General features: G+C 55.3%; 2 protein-coding genes across 4 annotated transcripts; one reads left to right on the top strand and one right to left on the bottom strand.

The window, feature by feature from the left end:
- Nucleotides 1-6,647, bottom strand: gpsm3 (G protein signaling modulator 3). 3 transcript variants are annotated; one of them, XR_016086218.1, is made up of 6 exons: nucleotides 6,450-6,637; nucleotides 4,191-5,031; nucleotides 3,056-3,206; nucleotides 2,728-2,948; nucleotides 442-1,548; nucleotides 1-195 (listed from the first exon to the last, which is right to left on the bottom strand). XR_016086218.1 is itself a non-coding variant. In XM_088908217.1 (5 exons), exons 2-5 carry the CDS (start codon nucleotides 4,992-4,994, stop codon nucleotides 1,411-1,413), a joined length of 1,314 nt encoding a protein of 437 aa, XP_088764343.1. In that variant the 5' UTR covers nucleotides 4,995-5,031; nucleotides 6,585-6,647; the 3' UTR covers nucleotides 1-1,410. The 3 variants fall into 3 exon arrangements, 2 of the variants coding, with proteins under 2 accessions (XP_088764343.1, XP_088764341.1); XM_088908217.1 differs by having other exon boundaries at nucleotides 1-1,548; nucleotides 6,585-6,647; XM_088908215.1 differs by having other exon boundaries at nucleotides 1-1,548.
- A 4,082-nt stretch (nucleotides 6,648-10,729) lies between these two features.
- Nucleotides 10,730-18,486, top strand: pbx2 (pre-B-cell leukemia homeobox 2). The gene is made up of 9 exons (XM_088908212.1): nucleotides 10,730-11,165; nucleotides 12,608-12,681; nucleotides 14,619-14,866; nucleotides 14,954-15,144; nucleotides 15,724-15,859; nucleotides 16,875-17,013; nucleotides 17,107-17,204; nucleotides 17,384-17,449; nucleotides 17,556-18,486. The coding sequence occupies exons 1-9, from the start codon at nucleotides 10,939-10,941 to the stop codon at nucleotides 17,634-17,636; spliced, it is 1,260 nt and encodes a 419-aa protein (XP_088764338.1). The 5' UTR covers nucleotides 10,730-10,938; the 3' UTR covers nucleotides 17,637-18,486.
- The last annotated feature ends 4,758 nt before the right edge of the window (nucleotides 18,487-23,244 follow it).

The raw sequence follows: 23,244 nt of genomic DNA, 5'->3' as shown, positions 1-23,244 counted from the left end.
GTGCCCAGGTGTGACAGTCCTGCTCCAGCAGTGCCAGGCTCTGCTGTTCTGGGTCCAGATGGGCTGGCGGTGCCCAGGTGTGACAGCGCTGCTCCAGCAGTGCCAGGCTCTGCTGTTCTGGGTCCAGATGGGCTGTCAGTGCCCAGGTCTGACAGCGCTGCTCCAGCAGTGCCAGGCTCTGCTGCAGCCCCTGTTCTGTGGGCGACAGCAGGACCAGGTCATCAGAGCAGTAGAGCAGGAAGTTGATCTCTGACCAGGGGCTGCAGACTGTTCCCACACTCCTGCGGACTCGCTGACAGAGATATTGATCAGTGTTGGGCTCAGGCTGCAGCCCTGTCTCCCCCCACGACCCCGGGTGAAGAATTCTGTCCCTTTGGGTGTCCAATTTTCACTGCACGTTTGCTCTCTGAGTACATTGACTTACTCACATTGTAAACTTACCCGGTATTCCGCTATGGAGACGTTGTCGATTAAGTTTTCCCATAAATCCGATGGTTAGGTCGGATCTATTTGTGTCTGGGAGCCTTTGGTACAGATATTTTTGAAAGACGATTAACAGATTATTCCATCCTGGATGACCAGTTCCTCCAGTCTTGAGTTATTTAAAGTGTTCCTCTTCTCCCACAGTCACAGGACAATTCAGCAGTTTTAACTCACTCACACACTGATTCACTCACACACTCTCACACTCAGACACACTCAGACACACTCAGACACTCTCACACACACACTCACACACTCTCTCTCTCACACACACACTCTCACACTCAGACACACTCAGACACACACTAACACACACTAACACACACTCGCACTCAGACACTCTCACACACACACTCACACACTCTCTCTCTCACACACACACTCTCACACAAACTCTCATACACACACTCGCACTCAGACACACTCGCACACACACTCACACACACTCACACACTCTCTCACACGCACTCACACTCAGACACACACACACACTCTCACACTGACCCCACGCTGGCTGTGCTTTCACAGTGGTTTTATTCACCCTTGTCGACAGCACGCGTGACACAGTGACTGGCACAGCACTGGCAGGACAAACACACACACTGACCGGGACTCCGCGCTCCGGACAAGAGGCAGACGCAGGGCACGCAGGAGTCAAACAGGAGGGCGGGGACAGAATCGAGTCTCTGGGGGGCTAATGTGTCCCCGCCTCGTGATCCAGGGGACAGGGACGCTGTACTTTACACACAGAGTGGCGGGAGCGTGGAACAAGCTGCCCAGTCTCCGCCCTGCCTCCTTTCAGGAAAGGACCAGACGAGTCCCTCCGATGAGCCGGATCGCGGTGGTCCAGCAACAGGCCGGTCGAAGGTCGCGACTGGACAGACACACGTCCTTCGTCCCTGTGGACTGAGGGGTGACCCGGCCCCCCTACCGCAGAGAGGGGGGCAGCTCGGTCCTCTGCTCCTCCATGCGGCCCCCCTGCACCCGCAGCAGCAGAGAGAAGAAGTCTTCATCGTCCACCGGGCCTGGAGGAGCACAGCGCTGGTCTTCCAGCCGCCCCTGAGCCTGGCCAGAGAGAGAGAGGGGTTAATACACTCCAGTACACTAACACTGACCTGAGAGAGAGGGGTTCATACAGACACACTGACTGGACACTCCAGTACATGAACACTGACCTGAGAGAGAGAGGGGTTCATACACACACACTGACTGGACACTCCAGTACATGAACACTGCACTGAGAGAGAGAGGGGTTCATACAGACACACTGACTGGACACTCCAGTACATGAACACTGCACTGAGAGAGAGAGGGGTTCATACAGACACACTGACTGGACACTCCAGTACATGAACACTGCACTGAGAGAGAGAGGGGTTCATACACACACACTGACTGGACACTCCAGTACATGAACACTGCACTGAGAGAGAGAGGGGTTCATACAGACACACTGACTGGACACTCCAGTACATGAACACTGCACTGAGAGAGAGAGGGGTTCATACAGACACCCTGACTGGACACTCCAGTACATGAACACTGCACTGAGAGAGAGAGGGGTTCATACACACACACTGACTGGACACTCCAGTACATGAACACTGCACTGAGAGAGAGAGGGGTTGAAGGCTTCACTGTCTGAAGGAACTGAATCTCTCTAGTCCTGAACAGAGACCTGACACCAGTATTCACGTTGTTGAAGTTTATATCCTGGAGTCTTTCAGGAAGCAGACGGGTGAGACTGTCTCATCGGCTATGCGGAGGTGTGACTGTGACTGGGATCAGGACCACAGACAGGACAGAAGCTCGGACGTGCTGTGGGAGTGCTGCTGGATCGGCCAGCTCCTTCCCCGTCCTGAGGTCCCGATCATCCCAGGGACACCGGGAATCCGCTCCTGTTCCAGTCACCCACCGCTCTCTGTGCACGGACACGCCTCCTGTTCCCCATCTCAGAGGTGACGGCCCCCCCGGCCGGGCCTCTCGGGGTCCCCCTCCAGGTCTGTCTGTCTGGACCCCCTGCTCCAGGCTAGAGGGATTCCCCCCAGCATCTCCACCGGAGGGCACTGGCGCGCCCGCAGCCGGACCCCCCCGTCCGGCCCGTTCGGAGACCGGAGCACCGAAAACCTCCGTCTCCGCCCCCTGCAGAGGAGCTGGGAGAGGTTATCACCCAGAACACCGCGCACGCGGTCTCCGGCCCCCTTCCCTGACCTCTGACCTGCCCTGGCCCCGCGGCGGCCTCACCTGTCTGTGCAGGATCATGCTGTACAGCTCCTCCCTGGGGGCCGGCCTGACGGGCCCCGCCCCCGCCTCCGCAGCGACGGCCGGCCCCGCCCCCTCCCGGCCGGCCGGGGGCGGGGCGTCCTGCAGCTCCGCCCGCTGGTCGTCGAGGCGACGGGCCTGGGAGCAGGCCACCAGGTCGAAGAACTCCTCCCGCTGCAGTGACGTCATGGAGGCGAAGAGCACTGGCGGACAGGGAGAGAGGGAGGCTGTGGTGAGCGTGGTGAGCGCGGCGGGCGGGGGGGCGGGCGGGCTCGGGCCCGGGCACGCCGGGGGTGGCGGTCCGGCTCACCGCGGCGCCGGGGCAGGGGCGTGCTGGGCTCCGAGTGGCAGCCCCTGTCCCTGTGGAAGGAGTACCGCTGGTCGTTCAGCCTCCTGCCCTCCTGCAGGGAGCACAGCAGCTCGTAGAGCGAGTCCGGGAAGTCTGGGGTCAGCCTGCGGCCCTGGACACACAGAGAGAGGGGGGTGAGCACAGTCCGGCAGACAGACAGGCGCAGAGACAGACAGGCGCAGAGACAGACAGGCGCAGTCCGGCAGACAGACAGGCGCAGAGACAGACAGGTACAGTCTGGCACGCTGCAGAGACAGACAGGTGCAGAGACAGACAGGCGCAGAGACAGACAGGTACAGTCCAGCAGACAGACAGGCGCAGAGACAGACAGGTGCAGAGACAGACAGGTACAGTCCGGCAGACAGACAGGCGCAGAGACAGGTACAGTCCGGCAGACAGACAGGCGCAGAGACAGACAGGCGCAGAGACAGACAGGTACAGTCCGGCAGACAGACAGGCGCAGAGACAGGTACAGTCCGGCAGACAGACAGGCGCAGAGACAGACAGGCGCAGAGACAGACAGGTACAGTCCGGCAGACAGACAGGCGCAGAGACAGACAGGCGCAGAGACAGACAGGTGCAGTCCAGCAGACAGACAGGCGCAGAGACAGACAGGTACAGTCTGGCACGCTGCAGAGACAGACAGGTACAGAGACAGACAGGTGCAGTCCGGCAGACAGACAGGTGCAGTCCTGCAGACAGACAGGTACAGAGAGAGACAGGTACAGTCCTGCAGACAGACAGGTGCAGAGACAGACAGGTACAGTCTGGCACGCTGCAGAGACAGACAGGTACAGAGAGAGACAGGTACAGTCCTGCAAACAGACAGGTGCAGAGACAGTCAGACGGGTGCAGAGACATACAGGTACAGTCCGGCACGCTGCAGAGACGGACAGGTACAGAGACAGACAGGTAGAGTCAGACAGACAGACAGACAGGCAGAGTCAGACAGATATCAGGTAGAGTCAGACAGACAGACAGACAGGTAGATTCAGACAGATATCAGGTAGAGTCAGACAGACAGACAGGTAGAGTCAGACAGATATCAGGTAGAGTCAGACAGACAGACAGGTAGAGTCAGACAGATATCAGGTACCCGTTTCTGCTTATCCTGAGGCTGTAGGCTGTCTTTGGAGCTTGAGGTCGCCGGGGGTCGCAGTTTTACTTCTGACTCTGTGTGCTCTTTCCGTGCGTCTGTGGAACCTCTGTCTCTCTCCCCCTGTCTGTCCTGCTGTGTCCCCGTCTCCCCCTCCTGTCTCTCTCCCTGTCTGTGCTGCCCTGTCTCCGTCTCTCCCTCCTGTCTCTCCCCCTGTCTGTCCTTCCCCGTCCCTGTCTCTCCCTGTCTCTCTCCCCATCCCTCCTGCTCCTGTGTCTGAGTTTGAGTGAAGACAGCAGCAAAGCTCCCCTCTTCCACTCCCTCACTGCTCCTATTAGCGTTTAGAGTTTCTCCCTCTCTGTCTCGACTCCTCTCTCCCTCTGCCTCCCCCTGACCCCTCTCTCCCTCTGCCTCCCCCTGACTCCCTGCCTCTCCCTGACTCCTCTCTCCCTCTGCCTCAACCTGACTCCTCTCTCCCTCTGCCTCCCCCTGACTCCCTGCCTCTCTGTCTCGACTCCTCTCTCCCTCTGCCTCCCCCCGACTCCTCTCTCCCTCTGCCTCCCCCTGACTCCCTGCCTCTCCCTGACTCCTCTCTCCCTCTGCTTCCCCCTGACTCCCTGCCTCTCTGCCTCGACTCCTCTCTCCCTCTGCCTCCCCCTGACTCCCTGCCTCTCTGCCTCGACTCCTCTCTCCCTCTGCCTCACCCGGACTCCCTGCCCCCCAACGTCCTTCCTCTGTTACACCGGCTGAATGGATGAAGAGGTCGAACCGTGTGACCTCTGAACTTTCCACCTTGACCTCCATTGGCCTGGGCAGCGGCGCGGCAGGTGGTCACACGGACCTGTCGGGGGAAACAGCAGCGCTTGAGAAGCGAGACGAGGCTGGGCAGCCTGTTCCACACTCCCACCCCCCTCTGTGTACAGAAACATGCCCAGTTCCCAGTCCTGAAAACTGACACACTCTGTATTGAAAGCGGTTCTGTGAAACTCCCCCTGGAATCGTCTGTGGTCCTGCCCAAGACTCAACAGATACAGCTCCCCAACCCCTCTCTCAATTTTCAATTTCAATTCAAGGTGCTTTATTAGCATGACTGATGGGTACAACCAGTGTTGCCAAAGCAAATAAAAATAATAAAATTAACATGGAACAAAACAAAAAATAGAAGTAAAATCAAATCTACAGACATATTACAGACATTTACAACAAAGACATCTCATAAAATATTTACATATACTGTAAACATATTGAGCATTATTGGGAGACAGACTCACTGTTCCTCAGGCTGTGACAGGAGATCACATACTGGGCTGCCAGTTCAAATGAGTTCCCTCCTCCCTCTCCCAGTAGGATCAGGACCCGTTGGGATTCTGGCAGGTGTGGGAACTCTGGGACTAGATTTCTGAATTAAGGGAAGAATGTTTTTCTAATCCCAGAGTATCTGTCCCAGTGCAGTAGGAAGTGCACCTCTGTCTCTATTTCTCCCCGCTGGCAGTGGGAGCACAGCCTGTCCTCTCTGGACAGCCAGGTCTGCCTGTGTCCAGTGTCTGTGTCCAGGCTGTGGTCACTGAGCCTGTCCTCTCTGGACAGCCAGGTCTGCCTGTGTCCAGTGTCTGTGTCCAGGCTGTGGTCACTGAGCCTGTCCTCTCTGGGCAGCCAGGTCTGCCTGTGTCCAGTGTCTGTGTCCAGGCTGTGGTCACTGAGCCTGTCCTCTCTGGACAGCCAGGTCTGCCTGTGTCCAGTGTCTGTGTCCAGGCTGTGGTCACTGAGCCTGTCCTCTTTGGGCAGCCAGGTCTGCCTGTGTCGCCCAGTTTCTATGGCCAGGCTGTGGTCACTGAGCCTGTACTTCGTCAGGGTCTGTTTCTTTTTGCTGTTTCTTATCTTGGTCAAATATTCGGCTCTCTCTCAGTGCAGTGTTAATGTACTGGAGTGTCCAGTCAGTGTGTCTGTATGAACCCCTCTCTCTCTCAGTGCAGTGTTCATGTACTGGAGTGTCCAGTCAGTGTGTGTGTATGAACCCCTCTCTCTCTCAGTGCAGTGTTCATGTACTGGAGTGTCCAGTCAGTGTGTCTGTATGAACCCCTCTCTCTCTCAGTGCAGTGTTCATGTACTGGAGTGTCCAGTCAGTGTGTCTGTATGAACCCCTCTCTCTCTCAGTGCAGTGTTCATGTACTGGAGTGTCCAGTCAGTGTCTTAGTGACTCTTCTCTCAAGGTCTCAGTGTCATTTCCTGCTCAGACAGAGTTGTTTCTTAGTCTCTCACCTCTTGTTTCCTCGGTGTTTCTCCTCCTCTGAGTCAATCATCATCTCTGTGAATTCGTTCCTGCAGCCATTGCTAACAACTCCACAGGTAATCGGTAATCAATACTAAAACAATCGATGAAATAATCACAAATACCAAGAGACGGGGCGATGAGCGATCTAGAATCCACAGCAACAACGCCTTCTCTCTCCCCCGTCGACTTCCTGTTCCTCTGTTCCTGTCTCGCCCAGCTCGCCTCTCTCTCTGTCTCTCTTACACAGCGTATACGTCTCTCACCCAGTGTGTCTCTCTGACACAACAACCGTCTCTCGCCCCGGTGTGTGTCTCTGACATGAGCGTCTCTCACCCCAGTGTGTGTCTCTGACAGGAGCGTCTCTCGCCCCGGTGTGTCTCTCTGACACGAGTGTCTCTCACCCCGGTGTGTCCCTCTGACACGAGCGTCTACGTCTCTCACCCCAGTGTGTCTCTCTGACACGAGCGTCTCTCACCCCGGTGTGTCTCTCTTACACAGCGTCTACGTCTCTCACCCCAGTGTGTCTCTCTGACACAAGCGTCTCTCGCCCCGGTGTGTCTCTCTGACACGAGCGTCTCTCGCCCAGTGTGTCTCTCTGACACAACAACCGTCTCTCACCCCAGTGTGTGTCTCTGACACGAGCATCTACGTCTCTCACCCATTGTGTCTCTCTGACACAACAACCCTCTCTCACCCCAGTGTGTGTCTCTGACATGAGCGTCTCTCACCCAGTGTGTCTCTCTGACACAACAACCGTCTCTCACCCCAGTGTGTGTCTCTGACATGAGCGTCTCTCACCCAGTGTGTCTCTCTGACACGAGCGTCTCTCACCCAGTGTGTCTCTCTGACACAACAACCGTCTCTCACCCCGGTGTGTCTCTCTGACACGAGCGTCTCTCACCCAGTGTGTCTCTCTGACACAACAACCGTCTCTCACCCGGTGTGTCTCTCTGACACGAGCGTCTCTCACCCCGGTGTGTCTCTGACACGAGCGTCTCTCACCCAGTGTGTCTCTGACATGAGCGTCTCTCACCCCGGTGTGTGTCTCTGACACGAGCGTCTCTCACCCCGGTGTCTCTCTGACACGAGCGTCTCTCACCCCAGTGTGTCTCTCTGACACAAGCGTCTCTCACCCCAGTGTGTCTCTCTGACACAACAACTGTCTCTCGCCCCGGTGTGTCTCTCTGACACGAGCGTCTCTCACCCCGGTGTGTCTCTCTGACACGAGCGTCTCTCACCCCGGTGTGTCTCTCTGACATGAGCGTCTCTCACTCCGGTGTGTCCCTCTGACACGAGCGTCTCTCACCCCGGTGTGTCTCTCTGACACGGGTGTCTCTCACCCCGGTGTGTCCCTCTGACACGAGCGTCTACGTCTCTCACCCCAGTGTGTCTCTGACACGAGCGTCTCTCACCCCAGTGTGTCTCTCTGACACAAGCGTCTACGTCTCTCACCCAGTGTGTCTCTCTGACACAACAACCGTCTCTCGCCCCGGTGTGTGTCTCTGACACGAGCGTCTCTCACCCAGTGTGTCTCTCTGACACAAGCGTCTCTCACCCAGTGTGTCTCTCTGACACGAGCGTCTCTCACCCCAGTGTGTCCCTCTGACACAAGCGTCTCTCACCCAGTGTGTCTCTCTGACACAAGCGTCTCTCACCCCGGTGTGTCCCTCTGACACGAGCGTCTCTCACCCAGTGTGTCTCTCTGACACAAGCGTCTCTCACCCCGGTGTGTCCCTCTGACACGAGCGTCTCTCACCCAGTGTGTCTCTCTGACACGAGCGTCTCTCACCCCAGTGTGTGTCTCTGACACGAGCGTCTCTCACCCCGGTGTGTCCCTCTGACACAATCGTCTACGTCTCTCACCCAGTGTGTCTCTCTGACACAACAACCGTCTCTCGCCCCGGTGTGTGTCTCTGACACGAGCGTCTCTCACCCCGGTGTGTCTCTCTGACACGAGCGTCTCTCACCCCAGTGTGTCTCTCTGACACGAGCGTCTCTCACCCCGGTGTGTCTCTCTGACACGAGCGTCTCTCACCCCAGTGTGTCTCTCTGACACGAGCGTCTCTCACCCAGTGTGTCTCTCTGACACGAGCGTCTCTCACCCCAGTGTGTCTCTCTGACACGAGCGTCTCTCGCCCCGGTATGTCTCTGACACGAGCGTCTCTCACCCAGTGTGTCCCTCTGACACGAGCGTCTCTCACCCCAGTGTGTCCCTCTGACACAAGCGTCTCTCACCCCAGTGTGTCTCTCTGACACGAGCGTCTCTCACCCCCGCGTGTCCCTCTGACATGAGCGTCTCTCACTCCGGTGTGTCTCTCTGACACGAGCGTCTCTCACCCCAGTGTGTCTCTCTGACACGAGCGTCTCTCACCCCAGTGTGTCTCTCTGACACGAGCGTCTCTCACCCCGGTGTGTCTCTCTGACACGAGCGTCTCTCACCCCGGTGTGTCTCTCTGACACGAGCGTCTCTCACCCCGGTGTGTCTCTCTGACATGAGCGTCTCTCACCCCGGTGTGTCTCTCTGACACGAGCGTCTCTCACCCCCGTGTGTCCCTCTGACACAAGCGTCTCTCACCCCCGCGTGTCCCTTTGACCCCAGTCTGTCTCTCTGATCTCTCTGACACACCCAGTGTGTCTCTCACCCCTGTAGGCAGTGTGGACACTGTATATACTGTACACTGCAGGTAGTATAGACATTGTACAGACAGTATATACACTATAAACATTTTATACACAGTATATACACTGTAGTCAGTATAGACACTCTAGAGACAGTATAGACAGTATATAAACTGTAGAGACAGTATAGACAGTATATACTACTGTAGACACTTCACACACAGTATATACACTGTAGTCAGTATAGACACTCTAGAGACAGTATAGACAGTATATAAACTGTAGAGACAGTATAGATAGTATATACTACTGTAGACACTTCACACACAGTATATACACTGTAGACACTTCACACACAGTATAGACACTGTAGAGACAGTATATACACTGTAGACACTTTACACACAGTATAGACACTGTAGACAGTATAGACACTACATAGACTGTGTGCACTGTAGAAACAGGATATACACATCAGACAGTATAGACACCGTAGAGCTAGTATGTACTTAACAGTTTAATTTAGTTTAACGGGTCACGTTGGAATGATCACAAGCACCATTGACCTGGGTGTTTAATGGTGACCGGGAGCAGCTGCAGGGCCAGGGTTCGAGACTAACAGTCTGCACTGCCGCACTGCCGAGACCAGGGCCTGCGGTTTCACCGACTTCCTGTTGTTGTTCAGCTGAAAGAGAAGTGAGGAGAGAGGGGAGGAGAGATACAGGAGTTTACTGAGACATAATAACAGACCTGTCAGAGCCACACAAAACAAATCCAATCCAATGGCATTCTGATCTAACAGGGTTCAGTCAGACTCCCAGTGTGCCAGCCTGATACACTCCAGTTGGTTCCACACCCCCACCCCCCTCTGTGTACAGCAGACCCTCCTGTCCTGACTGGAGGAGCTCGTCCAGCTGTGTCTGGAGAGAAGCCAGGGTATCGGCTTCAACCACAGGGCTGGGCAGCTTGTTCCCCACCCCCGCCGCCCTCTGTGTACAGCAGAGCCTCCTGTCCTGACTGGAGGAGCTCGTCCAGCTGTGTCTGGAGAGAAGCCAGGGTATCGGCTTCAACCACAGGGCTGGGCAGCTTGTTCCACCCCCCTCTGTGTCCTCTGGGACTGATTTAAAAGAGAAGAGATAAGATCACTTCATTGGCCATATACTGTACAATTTCTTGCATTAGGAATTAATCTTTTCACAGACCCCAGCTTGCACTCCGTGAGACACACAGACAGGGAGAGAGAAGCTTGGGGTCAGAGCGCAGGTTCAGCCATTGTACAGCGCCCCTGGAGCAGCTGGGGGTAAGGGCCTTGCTCAGGGGCCCAACGGAGTAGGATTCCTCTGCCTGCTGTGGGATTTGAAGCTGCAACCCTCCAGCCACAGACACAGATCCTGAGCCACAGAGCCACCGCTCCGCCCACTGATTTTCCTCAGTGCCTTCGGGGGCTCCGATCCCCCCTGAATCCTGCGCCCCCCCCCTCTGTCCTCTCTGCCCCAGACCGAAGAGATTCTGCCCCCTTCAGTCTCTCTTCCTCCCCTGGGGAGGGTGTCTAGGAACCACCCTCCCTGCCCCGTGTCCTGCAGGAGCGCTGCGTGTCTCACTCTCTCACCCACGCTCCCACGCTCCCACTCGGGGGACTCTCACGAACCCCCTTTTCCCTCCTTCGCCGTGCTCCCGAGTCGCTAGGGGACCGTGTGTGTGGTCGCCCATCTCCCTCCCCGGCTGTGCGTGAGTGTGTGTGTGTGTGCGGTGCCGTGCCGTGGGGGAGTGTGTGTGTGTGTGAGAGAGAGAGGAGGGTGAGAGTGGGCCGGCCGGCCGCCACATCTGCTGTGTCTCTCTGGGCGCCGCTTAGCAGGGATGTTGCAACAGCAGCCGCCGCAGACCGGCAGCGGGCCCGCAGGCCGGGGCCTCAATTTGAGCGCCCACCCGGCGCTGCACCCGCGCAACCCGGGACACCCGGGCCACCGGGGCCCCGGCGGCGCAGGGGAGGACGGCGGCGGGCCGGAGAGCCGCCGGGACATCGGAGACATCCTGCAGCAGATCATGACCATCACCGACCAGAGCCTGGACGAGGCGCAGGCCAAGTGCGTGAGAGGAGGGAGACGGAGAAGGCGAAGGACGTGGAGAAATAAAAGCCAGAAAAATGTCTTTTTTTTTGTATATATATATATGCACACACGCGAGATTGGGGCTCAGGGAGGAAGGGACGGGGAAAAGCTCTGCTGTAGATTATGGTTCGCAGCCTTTTAGAGCCGTGAGATCTTGGTTTTTAATAAACGTCTTTATTTAAGGACATGTTTCTGTCCGTACACGGCAAGTTTCGGCCGAAGTTTGTTGAGGACGGAGGCGAAGCGAGTTGAGCCTCATGACCGGCGTCCGCGCTTTTATTGGCGTGTTGGGATGCCAATTGATCAATTAGGAGGATATTAATAGGCTGTTATTAATGGCAGAACCGGACCGGGAGGGCAGTATCTCGGTGGTAATACTGTAGTAATGTTGCAGGCGTGTGTTTTTTAAAGTTGTTGACATGAAAGGCGCTGCACGGTTGTTGTAATCATGGCGATAAGGAGAAGAGGCTACAAGCCGAGCTTTTCTTCTTGTGTCGGTGTGTCACTCATATCTGATCATCTTTTGTGCAATTCTCAACTGAACTGGCTGAGTAACGATGACGGCGGAAAAGTTACGAAAGTTTTGTTGTTGTGGATGTTAACCCCCATCCGCTCGCGTCTCTTGACGATTTAAAAAGAAATCTTGAGAGACTTCTTCAAAAGTTCAGACCCACTCGAGAAAATAAGGACACACGACGGCTTTATGCAAATCAACACACTGTTGCAGATTTTTACAACACATTTGTGCATTTTAATATTTTTGTTGCTTTGTAGGCGTTTTAGACTCCCCATTTTCCGACTCGAGCTGTTTTGCCAAACTTTAAAAAGAGTTAAAAACGTGGAGAAGTTCAACTTGAACAGGGGCAGAGACACGAATGACCTCTGTCGTTATGAAATAATTGATCATTTCACTTTTCTGAGGACGCTTGAGGGCTTGGGCCGAGACTTAAGAATAAACTGCGATCGAGATATCATTTAAGAGATTTTACATTAATCGCCGAGCGAGTGTAAGACGGGTATGCGTGGTGACAAATTTCGCGAAATGTACAGGATTCCGGTGCGTTTGAAAAATATTTCTCCCGAAATTCACAAGATGTCGATGTGTTTTGTTGATCGTTTTGGATTTCTTAATATACTCAGACTATAGTGTTCACTGTAAACGTTTTTCAGAATAAATGAAACCCTAAAATTGGCGGGATCCCATAATAAAACATAAAAAATAAATATAATAATATACCCAGGCCTATTTAGACGCTGTTAATCTATAGTTGGGGCATCAACGTCGTGACACTGGAACTACTGACGTTACTAAACGACTTGTCGGTTTTTAATTTGATTATTTTCGATCACTGTTGTCCCTTTCGCTTATGTTATTTTATTTATTTTGTCTTTTTTTTTAACCGCCTGTGGCCCGACAGAAAACACGCCCTGAACTGCCACCCCATGAAACCGGCCCTTTTCAGCGTCTTGTGCGAAATCAAAGAGAAAACCGGTGAGTTTTCCTTTCTTATCAGTTATTCACTCACACACTCCACTTTTTAATCATTTAAACTTTATTAAAAATATAATTTCTACAAACTACGTCCCCCCCACCCCCTTCTCCTATGGCTTCGGTTTTTGTGTACATGAAACTGGAGCCAGTAGGTCGCCATCTTGGCTCAAGGGCCCCCGGTAATTTCTTATAGGATTTTCCTGCCGAAACGGTCGCTTGGGATCAGAGCCAAAATGGTGTCAGTTTCCTGACAACGGAGACCTTTTTTGTTTTAAGAACAGTGAGTTTTGAAGTGTGCCCATTTTATCTACTTTTCCACAGAAAACGCAAAAGCACGTTATCGAAACTGTCCGAACCCCGGTATCGGGTCGGTTCTGAAACGCTGATGTTATAAAACCGACGCTGTTTTTGTTTGTAAATTACAAGGGCCCGGGCCGGCCGCCATTTTCCTTCTGAATCTCGGAAGACCAAGAGACAGAAGTCTTGTAAAACCTCCCAGTTAAAGACTAATTAATTTAAAGTTTATTTAATGTCTCCCGGGGGCGTTTCACTTTGAAGCAGGCGGTTACCAGCTGCCTCTGTTTTGTTGTGTGCCGTTAAAGTCGTTTAGTAATTGATCAGTCTGTTTTACGTGATAATTAGACTCCAGTTGTACATTGAAAAGTCTTGCGTGTTTTAAATTTAAAATCTTTGTATGGATATATACATGAGGGAATTCAGGCTTATAGTAACAATATTTCTTCGACTAAAGTTACTAATAATTATAACAACCCAATAAAACGGAGATTAAATGCCCTTGTTGCTGTTATTACGTTGTATGCAATAAACGGGGTGATTTACCGTATATACAACATGGCAATCGTAGATAATTGAGCTATCTGGGGAATTATTAAAAGTATTTTATGAAGACCTGAGACAAGTGTTGTACTGGTCCAATTGAGCTGATATTGGCCAGTCCTGGTCCTGGAGGGGTCAGTCAGTGTGTCTGGAGCAGGGCTGTCCAGTCCTGGAGGGGTCAGTCAGTGTGTCTGCAGCAGGGCAGTCCAGTCCTGGTCCTGGAGGGGTCAGTCAGTGTGTCTGCAGCAGGGCAGTCCAGTCCTGGTCCTGGAGGGGTCGGTCAGTGTGTCTGCAGCAGGACTGTCCAGTCCTGGTCCTGGAGGGGTCAGTCAGTGTGTCTGCAGTAGTGCTGTCTGGTCCTGGAGGGGTCAGTCAGTGTGTCTGCAGTAGTGCTGTCCAGTCCTGGAGGGGTCAGTCAGTGTGTCTTCAGCAGGACTGTCCAGTCCTGGTCCTGGAGGGGTCAGTCAGTGTGTCTGCAGCAGGGCTGTCCAGTCCTGGCCCTGGAGGGGTCAGTCAGTGTGTCTGCAGCAGGGCAGTCCAGTCCTGGTCCTGGAGGGGTCAGTCAGTGTGTCTGCAGCAGGGCAGTCCAGTCCTGGTCCTGGAGGGGTCAGTCAGTGTGTCTGCAGCAGGACTGTCCAGTTCTGGCCCTGGAGGGGTCAATCAGTGTGTCTGCAGCAGGGCTATCCAGTCCTGGAGGGGTCAGTGTGTCTGCAGCAGGGCAGTCCAGTCCTGGTCCTGGAGGGGTCAGTCAGTGTGTCTGCAGCAGGGCAGTCCAGTCCTGGTCCTGGAGGGGTCAGTCAGTGTGTCTGCAGCAGGACTGTCCAGTCCTGGCCCTGGAGGGGTCAATCAGTGTGTCTGCAGCAGGGCTATCCAGTCCTGGAGGGGTCAGTGGGTCTGCAGCAGGGCTGTCCAGTCCTGGAGGGGTCAGTCAGTGTGTCTGCAGCAGGGCTGTCCAGTCCTGGCCCTGGAGGGGTCAGTCAGTGTGTCTGCAGCAGGGCTGTCCAGTCCTGGAGGGGTGGGCGTGACCGCAGGGTGTCTATCCTGGCTGTGATTGGCTACTCTCCCCGTCGCTCCATTTGACTGACAGTTCTGGGTTCCAGGGCTGTCCATGCGCAGCAACCAGGAGGAGGAGCCCCCCGACCCCCAGCTCGTCCGATTGGACAACATGCTGCTGGCGGAGGGCGTGGCCGGGCCGGAGAAAGGAGGCGGGGCCGCCGCGGCCGTCTCCGCGGCGACCAGCTCGGGGGGCGCGGTGTCGCCGGACAGCTCGCTGGAGCACTCGGACTACAAGAGCAAGCTGGGCCAGATCCGAAACATCTACCACACCGAGCTGGAGAAGTACGAGCAGGTACGGGCCCGGTCCGGACTGTGCGGAGCACCCCCCGCCCCTCCCCACGCGATGACCCTGTACTGACCCCTCCCCCGTCTCCCCCAGGCCTGCAGCGAGTTCACCACCCACGTGATGAACCTGCTGCGGGAACAGTCGCGCACGCGGCCCGTGTCTCCCCGGGAGATCGAGCGCATGGTGGGCATCATCCACCGCAAGTTCAGCGCCATCCAGACGCAGCTGAAGCAGAGCACCTGCGAGGCCGTGATGATCCTGCGCTCCCGCTTCCTGGACGCCAGGTCAGGGGGCGGCGTAGGGGGTGGGGCTGGGGGGGGGCGGAGTTGGGCAGTCAGGGGGCGGGACTGGGGGGGCGGAGTTGGGCAGTCAGAGGGCGGGACTGGGGGGGGGAATTGGGCAGTCAGAGGGCGGGACGGGGTGGGCGGAGTTGGGCAGTCAGAGGGCGGGGCTGGGGGGGGGGAGTTGGGCAGCCAGAGGGCGGGACTGGGGGGGGGGGCGGAATTGGGCAGTCAGAGGGCGGGACTGGGGGGGGGGAGGGGGTTGGGAAGCCAGGGGTGGAGTTGGGGTGGGGAATGTCAGTGGGTGGGAAATGGGGCATGGCAAAGCAGGAGGAGGGGTAGATCAGGGGACGGGGCTGTGCAGGGCAGTCAGAGGACTGCGCTGGGGGGGCAGGACTTGGGCAGGGCAGGTCAGGGGGCAGGGCTGGGGTCGGGACCAGGAGGGTGAAGGGCAGGTCAGGTCAGGTGGGATGGGTGTGTGGCAGGGCAGGAGGAGGGGTACATCGGGGGGGGGGGCGGGGCAGGGCGATTCGTTGTCGAGGTCGGAATCGTGACCGTGTTGCTGTCGCCGCTGTCTCCCAGGAGAAAACGCCGGAACTTCAGCAAGCAGGCGACGGAGGTCTTGAACGAGTACTTCTACTCCCACCTGTCGAACCCGTACCCCAGCGAGGAGGCCAAGGAGGAGCTGGCCAAGCAGTGCGGCATCACCGTCTCTCAGGTGCCTGACGTCCCCTGTCTGCCTGTCTCTCTGTCTCAGCTGCCTGTCTCTCTGCCTCGGTCTGTGAACAGTCTGGGTCTGACTCAGTAAGAGACTCTCCTGCTGTCGCCGTGCTGGAGTCACCCTGGATTGGGAACAGTGTGAGCACTCTGGGTCTGACTCCGGTTCAGTAACAGACTCTCTCTCCTGTTGTCCCCGTGCTGGAGTCACCCTGGATTGGGAAGAGACAGTGTGAGCACTCTGGGTCTGACTCCGGTTCAGTAACAGACTCTCTCTCCTGTTGTCCCCGTGCTGGAGTCACCCTGGATTGGGAAGAGACAGTGTGAGCACTCTGGGTCTGACTCCGGTTCAATAACAGACTCTCTCTCCTGTTGTCCCCATGCTGGAGTCACCCTGGATTGGGAAGAGACAGTGTGAGCACTCTGGGTCTGACTCCGGTTCAATAACAGACTCTCTCTCCTGTTGTCCCCGTGCTGGAGTCACCCTGGATTGGGAAGAGACAGTGTGAGCACTCTGGGTCTGACTCCGGTTCAGTAACAGACTCTCTCTCCTGTTGTCCCCGTGCTGGAGTCACCCTGGATTGGGAAGAGACAGTGTGAGCACTCTGGGTCTGACTCCGGTTCAATAACAGACTCTCTCTCCTGTTGTCCCCGTGCTGGAGTCACCCTGGATTGGGAAGAGACAGTGTGAGCACTCTGGGTCTGACTCCGGTTCAATAACAGACTCTCTCTCCTGTTGTCCCCGTGCTGGAGTCACCCTGGATTGGGAAGAGACAGTGTGAGCACTCTGGGTCTGACTCCGGTTCAATAACAGACTCTCTCTCCTGTTGTCCCCGTGCTGGAGTCACCCTGGATTGGGAAGAGACAGTGTGAGCACTCTGGGTCTGACTCCGGTTCAGTAACAGACTCTCTCTCCTGTTGTCCCCGTGCTGGAGTCACCCTGGATTGGGAAGAGACAGTGTGAGCACTCTGGGTCTGACTCCGGTTCAATAACTGTCCCGCTGTGGGTCTTCCAGGTGTCCAACTGGTTCGGAAACAAGCGGATCCGCTACAAGAAGAATATCGGGAAGTTCCAGGAGGAGGCAAACCTCTACGCCATGAAGACAGCCATTGGAGCCACAGGGGGAGAGTCGCCTCACACACCCACCTCCACAGGTACCTCGACCCCAACCTCCACCTCTCTCGGTGCAGTGTTCATGTACTGGAGTGTCCAGTCAGGGCGTATTAACCCCTCTCTCTCGCTCTCAGGTTCGGGGTCGTTCTCACTCTCTGGGTCAGCTGATCTCTTCATGGGGGTCCCTCCTGCGCTGAACGGAGACCAGCAGCCGTATCACCCTGGGACTCAGGTACGAGAGCCCGGACTGACCCGAGTTCAATGAGCCAACGAGGGGCTCAAGCTCCGCCTTCCTGGGCACGTGGAGACCCCACCTGGTGCGCCTGGACCGGGACCGAGCTGGCACAGACACACGCAAGGGAGCGGGTTCAAATTGGGGCTCTGATCCGGGGAATTCTTTCTCTCTTTCAGGAGTCTCAGGGACGCTTCTCGGAGAGACTCGGCTCCTCCCAGCTCTACAGCCCCAGAGAAGGCAGGGTGAGGCACGCTTGTGTGTTTGTTCGTTAGTTAATTGATTAATTAACCACGGTTTGGGTCGTTATCCACCCCTGACCGCCGCCCTCTCCCTCCCTCTCCCTCTCAGACAAACGGCAGCTGGCCAGAGGGAGGCACGCCCCCCTCGGTGACATCACCAGGCAGCGACCACTCGGAGAACTCCAACTGATGGCCCCGCCCTCTCCTGCGCTGTGATTGGCTGGAGAGGGGGGTGAGGGGGCGGTGACATCGAGACAGCTGACAGGTTGCAGCAGAGAGTGGAGGCGGAGCCAGAGAGGAGGCTGGGGGGGGGGGAGGGAGGGGCTGAGTGAGACACGGTCATGCGAGGTGTGTTTTCCGTTTCTGTTCTGGTGTTATTTTTCGGGGGTTGGAGTTTTTCGGGGTGCCTGTTGCCAGGCTCGGGCTGGGCCTGCGCGTGAGTGTGGGCGTGCGTCTCCAGTGTCCGTCTCGGTCTGTGTGAGAGTGTGCGCGTGTTGTTACGGGAGGAGACTAACTGCGTTACTGCTGTTCCCTCTCTGAGGAGCAGTGTGTGTGTCTCAGTGTGCCTGTGTCTGTGTGTGTTTAGGCTACAGGTGTGTTACTGTTGTTGAAGGAGGAGACTAACTGTGTTACTGCTGTTTCCTCTCTGAGCCCCAGAGAGGAATAGACACTATTACGCTTATGTCATCATTGCTCTCATTACTCTTACTAATAGGATCATTACTCTTTTCTTTTTAACTGATTTTTGGTTGAGGAGATGACAGAGAGGACATGGCGAGAGAGAGAGAGAGAGAGAGAGACGGAGGCAAAGTGTTTGATAAAATCCAAAGAATTTTTTTGTTGTTGTTGTTAAAAAAAAAAGTATTGACTTTTCTACTGAGTCTGTCTGTGTACGTGTGAGACTACTGCAGGAGACAGGAGAGAGGCTCCGGTAGCGTGTGCCTGCGAGCGAGTGCGTGTTTGATCACACTACTGTGTTTCTGTACAGTACAATAACCTCTATCGCTACCTCTTTTACAATAAAGTCTGTCTGTACAAGACCTGCTTGTCCGTCCTCCGTTCTCTCAGAAGACAGGAACAGGGGATCAACACAAACTTCTCTATCGCCATCAGCTCTTACTGGAGCGACTGTTCCCGTGGAAACTGCTGCCACAGCAACGGTAACCCTGGGGACTAAAGTTGGACCTCTTACTGGACCAGCTCCCTGGTCATTGCTGTCAGGGTCAGTGGAGTCCGATTATAATCCCAGTTCAGAACTAGTCCAGCTCCCAGTCCAGTCAGTCCAGTCCAGCCTGGAGAGTCTCAGACTGCTCTGTCAGTGTCAGTGGAGTCTGATTATAATCCCAGTGAAGAACTAATCCAGCTCCCAGTCCAGCCAGTCCAGTCTGTCAGTGTCAGTGGAGTCTGATTATAATCCCAGTGAAGAACTAATCCAGCTCCCAGTCCAGCCAGTCCAGTCTGTCAGTGTCAATGTGAGTCTGATTATAATCCCAGTGAAGAACTAATCCAGCTCCCAGTCCAGCCAGTCCAGTCTGTCAGTGTCAGTGGAGTCTGATTATAATCCCAGTGAAGAACTAATCCAGCTCCCAGTCCAGCCAGTCCAGTCTGTCAGTGTCAATGTGAGTCTGATTATAATCCCAGTGAAGAACTAAGCCAGCTCCCAGTCCAGCCAGTCCAGTCTGTCAGTGTCAGTGGAGTCTGATTATAATCCCAGTGAAGAACTAATCCAGCTCCCAGTCCAGCCAGTCCAGTCTGTCAGTGTCAGTGTGAGTCTGATTATAATCCCAGTGAAGAACTAATCCAGCTCCCAGTCCAGCCAGTCCAGTCTGTCAGTGTCAGTGTGAGTCTGATTATAATCCCAGTGAAGAACTAATCCAGCTCCCAGTCCAGCCAGTCCAGTCTGTCAGTGTCAGTGTGAGTCTGATTATAATCCCAGTGAAGAATTAATCCAGCTCCCAGTCCAGTCAGTCCAGTCCAGCCTGGAGAGTCTCAGACTGCTCTGTCAGTGTCAGTGGAGTCTGATTATAATCCCAGTGAAGAACTAATCCAGCTCCCAGTCCAGCCAGTCCAGTCCAGTCCAGCCTGGAGAGTCTCAGACTGCTCTGTCAGGGTCAGTGGAGTCCGATTATAATCCCAGTTCAGAACTAGTCCAGCTCCCAGTCCAGTCAGTCCAGTCCAGCCTGGAGAGTCTCAGACTGCTCTGTCAGTGTCAGTGGAGTCTGATTATAATCCCAGTGAAGAACTAATCCAGCTCCCAGTCCAGCCAGTCCAGTCTGTCAGTGTCAGTGGAGTCTGATTATAATCCCAGTGAAGAACTAATCCAGCTCCCAGTCCAGCCAGTCCAGTCTGTCAGTGTCAGTGGAGTCTGATTATAATCCCAGTGAAGAACTAATCCAGCTCCCAGTCCAGCCAGTCCAGTCCAGCCTGCAGTGTGTCAGACTGCTCTGTCAGTGTCAGTGGAGTCTGATTATAATCCCAGTGAAGAACTAATCCAGCTCCCAGTCCAGCCAGTCCAGTCTGTCAGTGTCAGTGTGAGTCTGATTATAATCCCAGTGAAGAACTAGTCCAGCTCCCAGTCCAGTCAGTCCAGTCCAGCCTGGAGAGTCTCAGACTGCTCTGTCAGTGTCAGTGGAGTCTGATTATAATCCCAGTGAAGAACTAATCCAGCTCCCAGTCCAGCCAGTCCAGTCCAGCCTGGAGAGTCTCAGACTGCTCTGTCAGTGTCAGTGGAGTCTGATTATAATCCCAGTGAAGAACTAATCCAGCTCCCAGTCCAGCCAGTCCAGTCCAGCCTGCAGTGTGTCAGACTGCTCTGTCAGTGTCAGTGGAGTCTGATTATAATCCCAGTGAAGAACTAATCCAGCTCCCAGTCCAGCCAGTCCAGTCCAGCCTGGAGAGTCTCAGACTGCTCTGTCAGTGTCAGTGGAGTCTGATTATAATCCCAGTGAAGAACTAGTCCAGCTCCCAGTCCAGCCAGTCCAGTCCAGCCTGGAGAGTCTCAGACTGCTCTGTCAGTGTCAGTGGAGTCCGATTATAATCCCAGTGAAGAATTAATCCAGCTCCCAACAAAGACATTTTAGTACATTAACCGGAAAGCTACTATGTAGAAACATTAATTTGAATAGATAACAGTTACAATTGAACACAACCTTTTTTAATTTCCTCTTAAACATTTGAAGTTCAAAACATTTCCCAAAGAAATGTCTAGGAAGTGGTAGCTCTGGAGCGGCGTCGGACTGTCGAAGTGTATGAGCGTGTGTGTGAGATCAACGCATCTTCTTCACAGTGAGGGAGAGTGTGAGAGGGACAGAGAGAGAGAGGTCTCCACCACACACCCACTATCACTGACCCGGTTTTCCAGTGGATCTGAAGTCCCCTTGTTCAGTCCAGGCCAGTCGAGGAACAATCCTCCTGGATTCTCCCAGCAGACTCCCTTCTGCCCCAAAACAAACCAAACAGCCCGAGCGCCCAAACTGCAAATCAAGTAAAATATATACAAGTTATATACCTTCCACTTGAAAATCGGAATTATACTGCCTCTCGTTACAAAGCGTCCCAGTGCGCAGCAGTCTGATCCGCTCCAGGTGTGACAGTGCAGCAGTCTGATCCGCTCCAGGTGTGACAGTGCAGCAGTCTGATCCGCTCCAGGTGTGACAGTGCTGTCAGTCAGACTCCCAGTGCGCAGCAGTCTGATCCGCTCCAGGTGTGACAGTGCTGTCAGACTCCCAGTGCGCAGCAGTCTGATCCGCTCCAGGTGTGACAGTGCTGTCAGTCAGACTCCCAGTGCGCAGCAGTCTGACCCGCTCCAGGTGTGACAGTGCTGTCAGTCAGACTCCCAGTGCGCAGCAGTCTGATCCGCTCCAGGTGTGACAGTGCTGTCAGTCAGACTCCCAGTGCGCAGCAGTCTGACCCGCTCCAGGTGTGACAGTGCTGTCAGACTCCCAGTGCGCAGCAGTCTGATCCGCTCCAGGTGTGACAGTGCTGTCAGACTCCCAGTGCGCAGCAGTCTGATCCGCTCCAGGTGTGACAGTGCTGTCAGACTCCCAGTGCGCAGCAGTCTGATCCGCTCCAGGTGTGACAGTGCTGTCAGTCAGACTCCCAGTGCACAGCAGTCTGATCCGCTCCAGGTGTGACAGTGCTGTCAGTCAGACTCCCAGTGCGCAGCAGTCTGATCCACTCCAGGTGTGACAGTGCTGTCAGACTCCCAGTGCGCAGCAGTCTGATCCGCTCCAGGTGTGACAGTGCAGCAGTCTGATCCGCTTCAGGTGTGACAGTGCAGCAGTCTGATCCGCTTCAGGTGTGACAGTGCAGCAGTCTGATCTGCTCCAGGTGTGACAGTGCTGTCAGTCAGACTCCCAGTGTGCAGCAGTCTGATCCGCTCCAGGTGTGACAGTGCTGTCAGTCAGACTCCCAGTGCACAGCAGTCTGATCCGCTCCAGGTGTGACAGTGCTGTCAGTCAGACTCCCAGTGCGCAGCAGTCTGATCCACTCCAGGTGTGACAGTGCTGTCAGACTCCCAGTGCGCAGCAGTCTGATCCGCTCCAGGTGTGACAGTGCAGCAGTCTGATCCGCTTCAGGTGTGACAGTGCAGCAGTCTGATCCGCTTCAGGTGTGACAGTGCAGCAGTCTGATCTGCTCCAGGTGTGACAGTGCTGTCAGTCAGACTCCCAGTGTGCAGCAGTCTGATCCGCTCCAGGTGTGACAGTGCTGTCAGTCAGACTCCCAGTGTGCAGCAGTCTGATCCGCTCCAGGTGTGACAGTGCTGTCAGTCAGACTCCCAGTGCGCAGCAGTCTGATCCGCTCCAAGTGTGACAGTGCTGTCAGTCAGACTCCCAGTGCGCAGCAGTCTGATCCGCTCCAAGTGTGACAGTGCTGTCAGTCAGACTCCCAGTGCGCAGCAGTCTGATCCGCTCCAGGTGTGACAGTGCTGTCAGTCAGACTCCCAGTGCGCAGCAGTCTGATCCGCTCCAGGTGTGACAGTGCTGTCAGTCAGACTCCCAGTGCGCAGCAGTCTGATCCGCTCCAGGTGTGACAGTGCTGTCAGTCAGACTCCCAGTGCGCAGCAGTCTGATCCGCTCCAGGTGTGACAGTGCTGTCAGTCAGACTTCCAGTGTGCAGCAGTCTGATCCGCTCCAGGTGTGACAGTGCAGCAGTCTGATCCGCTCCAGGTGTGACAGTGCTGTCAGACTCCCAGTGTGCAGCAGTCTGATCCGCTCCAGGTGTGACAGTGCTGTCAGACTCCCAGTGCACAGCAGTCTGATACACTCCAGGTGTGACAGTGCTGTCAGTCAGACTCCCAGTGTGCAGCAGTCTGATCCGCTCCAGGTGTGACAGTGCTGTCAGTCAGACTCCCAGTGCGCAGCAGTCTGATCCTCTCCAGGTGTGTCAGTGCAGTCAGTCTGATCCGCTCCAGGTGTGACAGTGCTGTCAGTCAGACTCCCAGTGCACAGCAGTCTGATCCGCTCCAGGTGTGACAGTGCTGTCAGTCAGACTCCCAGTGCGCAGCAGTCTGATCCGCTCCAGGTGTGACAGTGCTGTCAGGCTCCCAGTGCACAGCAGTCTGATCCGCTCCAGGTGTGTCAGTGCTGTCAGTCAGACTCCCAGTGCACAGCAGTCTGATCCGCTCCAGGTGTGACAGTGCTGTCAGTCAGACTCCCAGTGCGCAGCAGTCTGATCCTCTCCAGGTGTGTCAGTGCAGTCAGTCTGATCCGCTCCAGGTGTGACAGTGCTGTCAGTCAGACTCCCAGTGCGCAGCAGTCTGATCCGCTCCAGGTGTGACAGTGCTGTCAGTCAGACTC

The sequence above is a fragment of the Atractosteus spatula genome, assembly GCF_055471065.1.
Source record: "Atractosteus spatula isolate fAtrSpa1 chromosome 10 unlocalized genomic scaffold, fAtrSpa1.hap1 SUPER_10_unloc_1, whole genome shotgun sequence".
Lineage (NCBI taxonomy): Eukaryota > Metazoa > Chordata > Actinopteri > Semionotiformes > Lepisosteidae > Atractosteus > Atractosteus spatula.
Note: the sequence above shows the minus strand (reverse complement) of the source record. Positions and strands in the feature narration are given on the sequence as shown.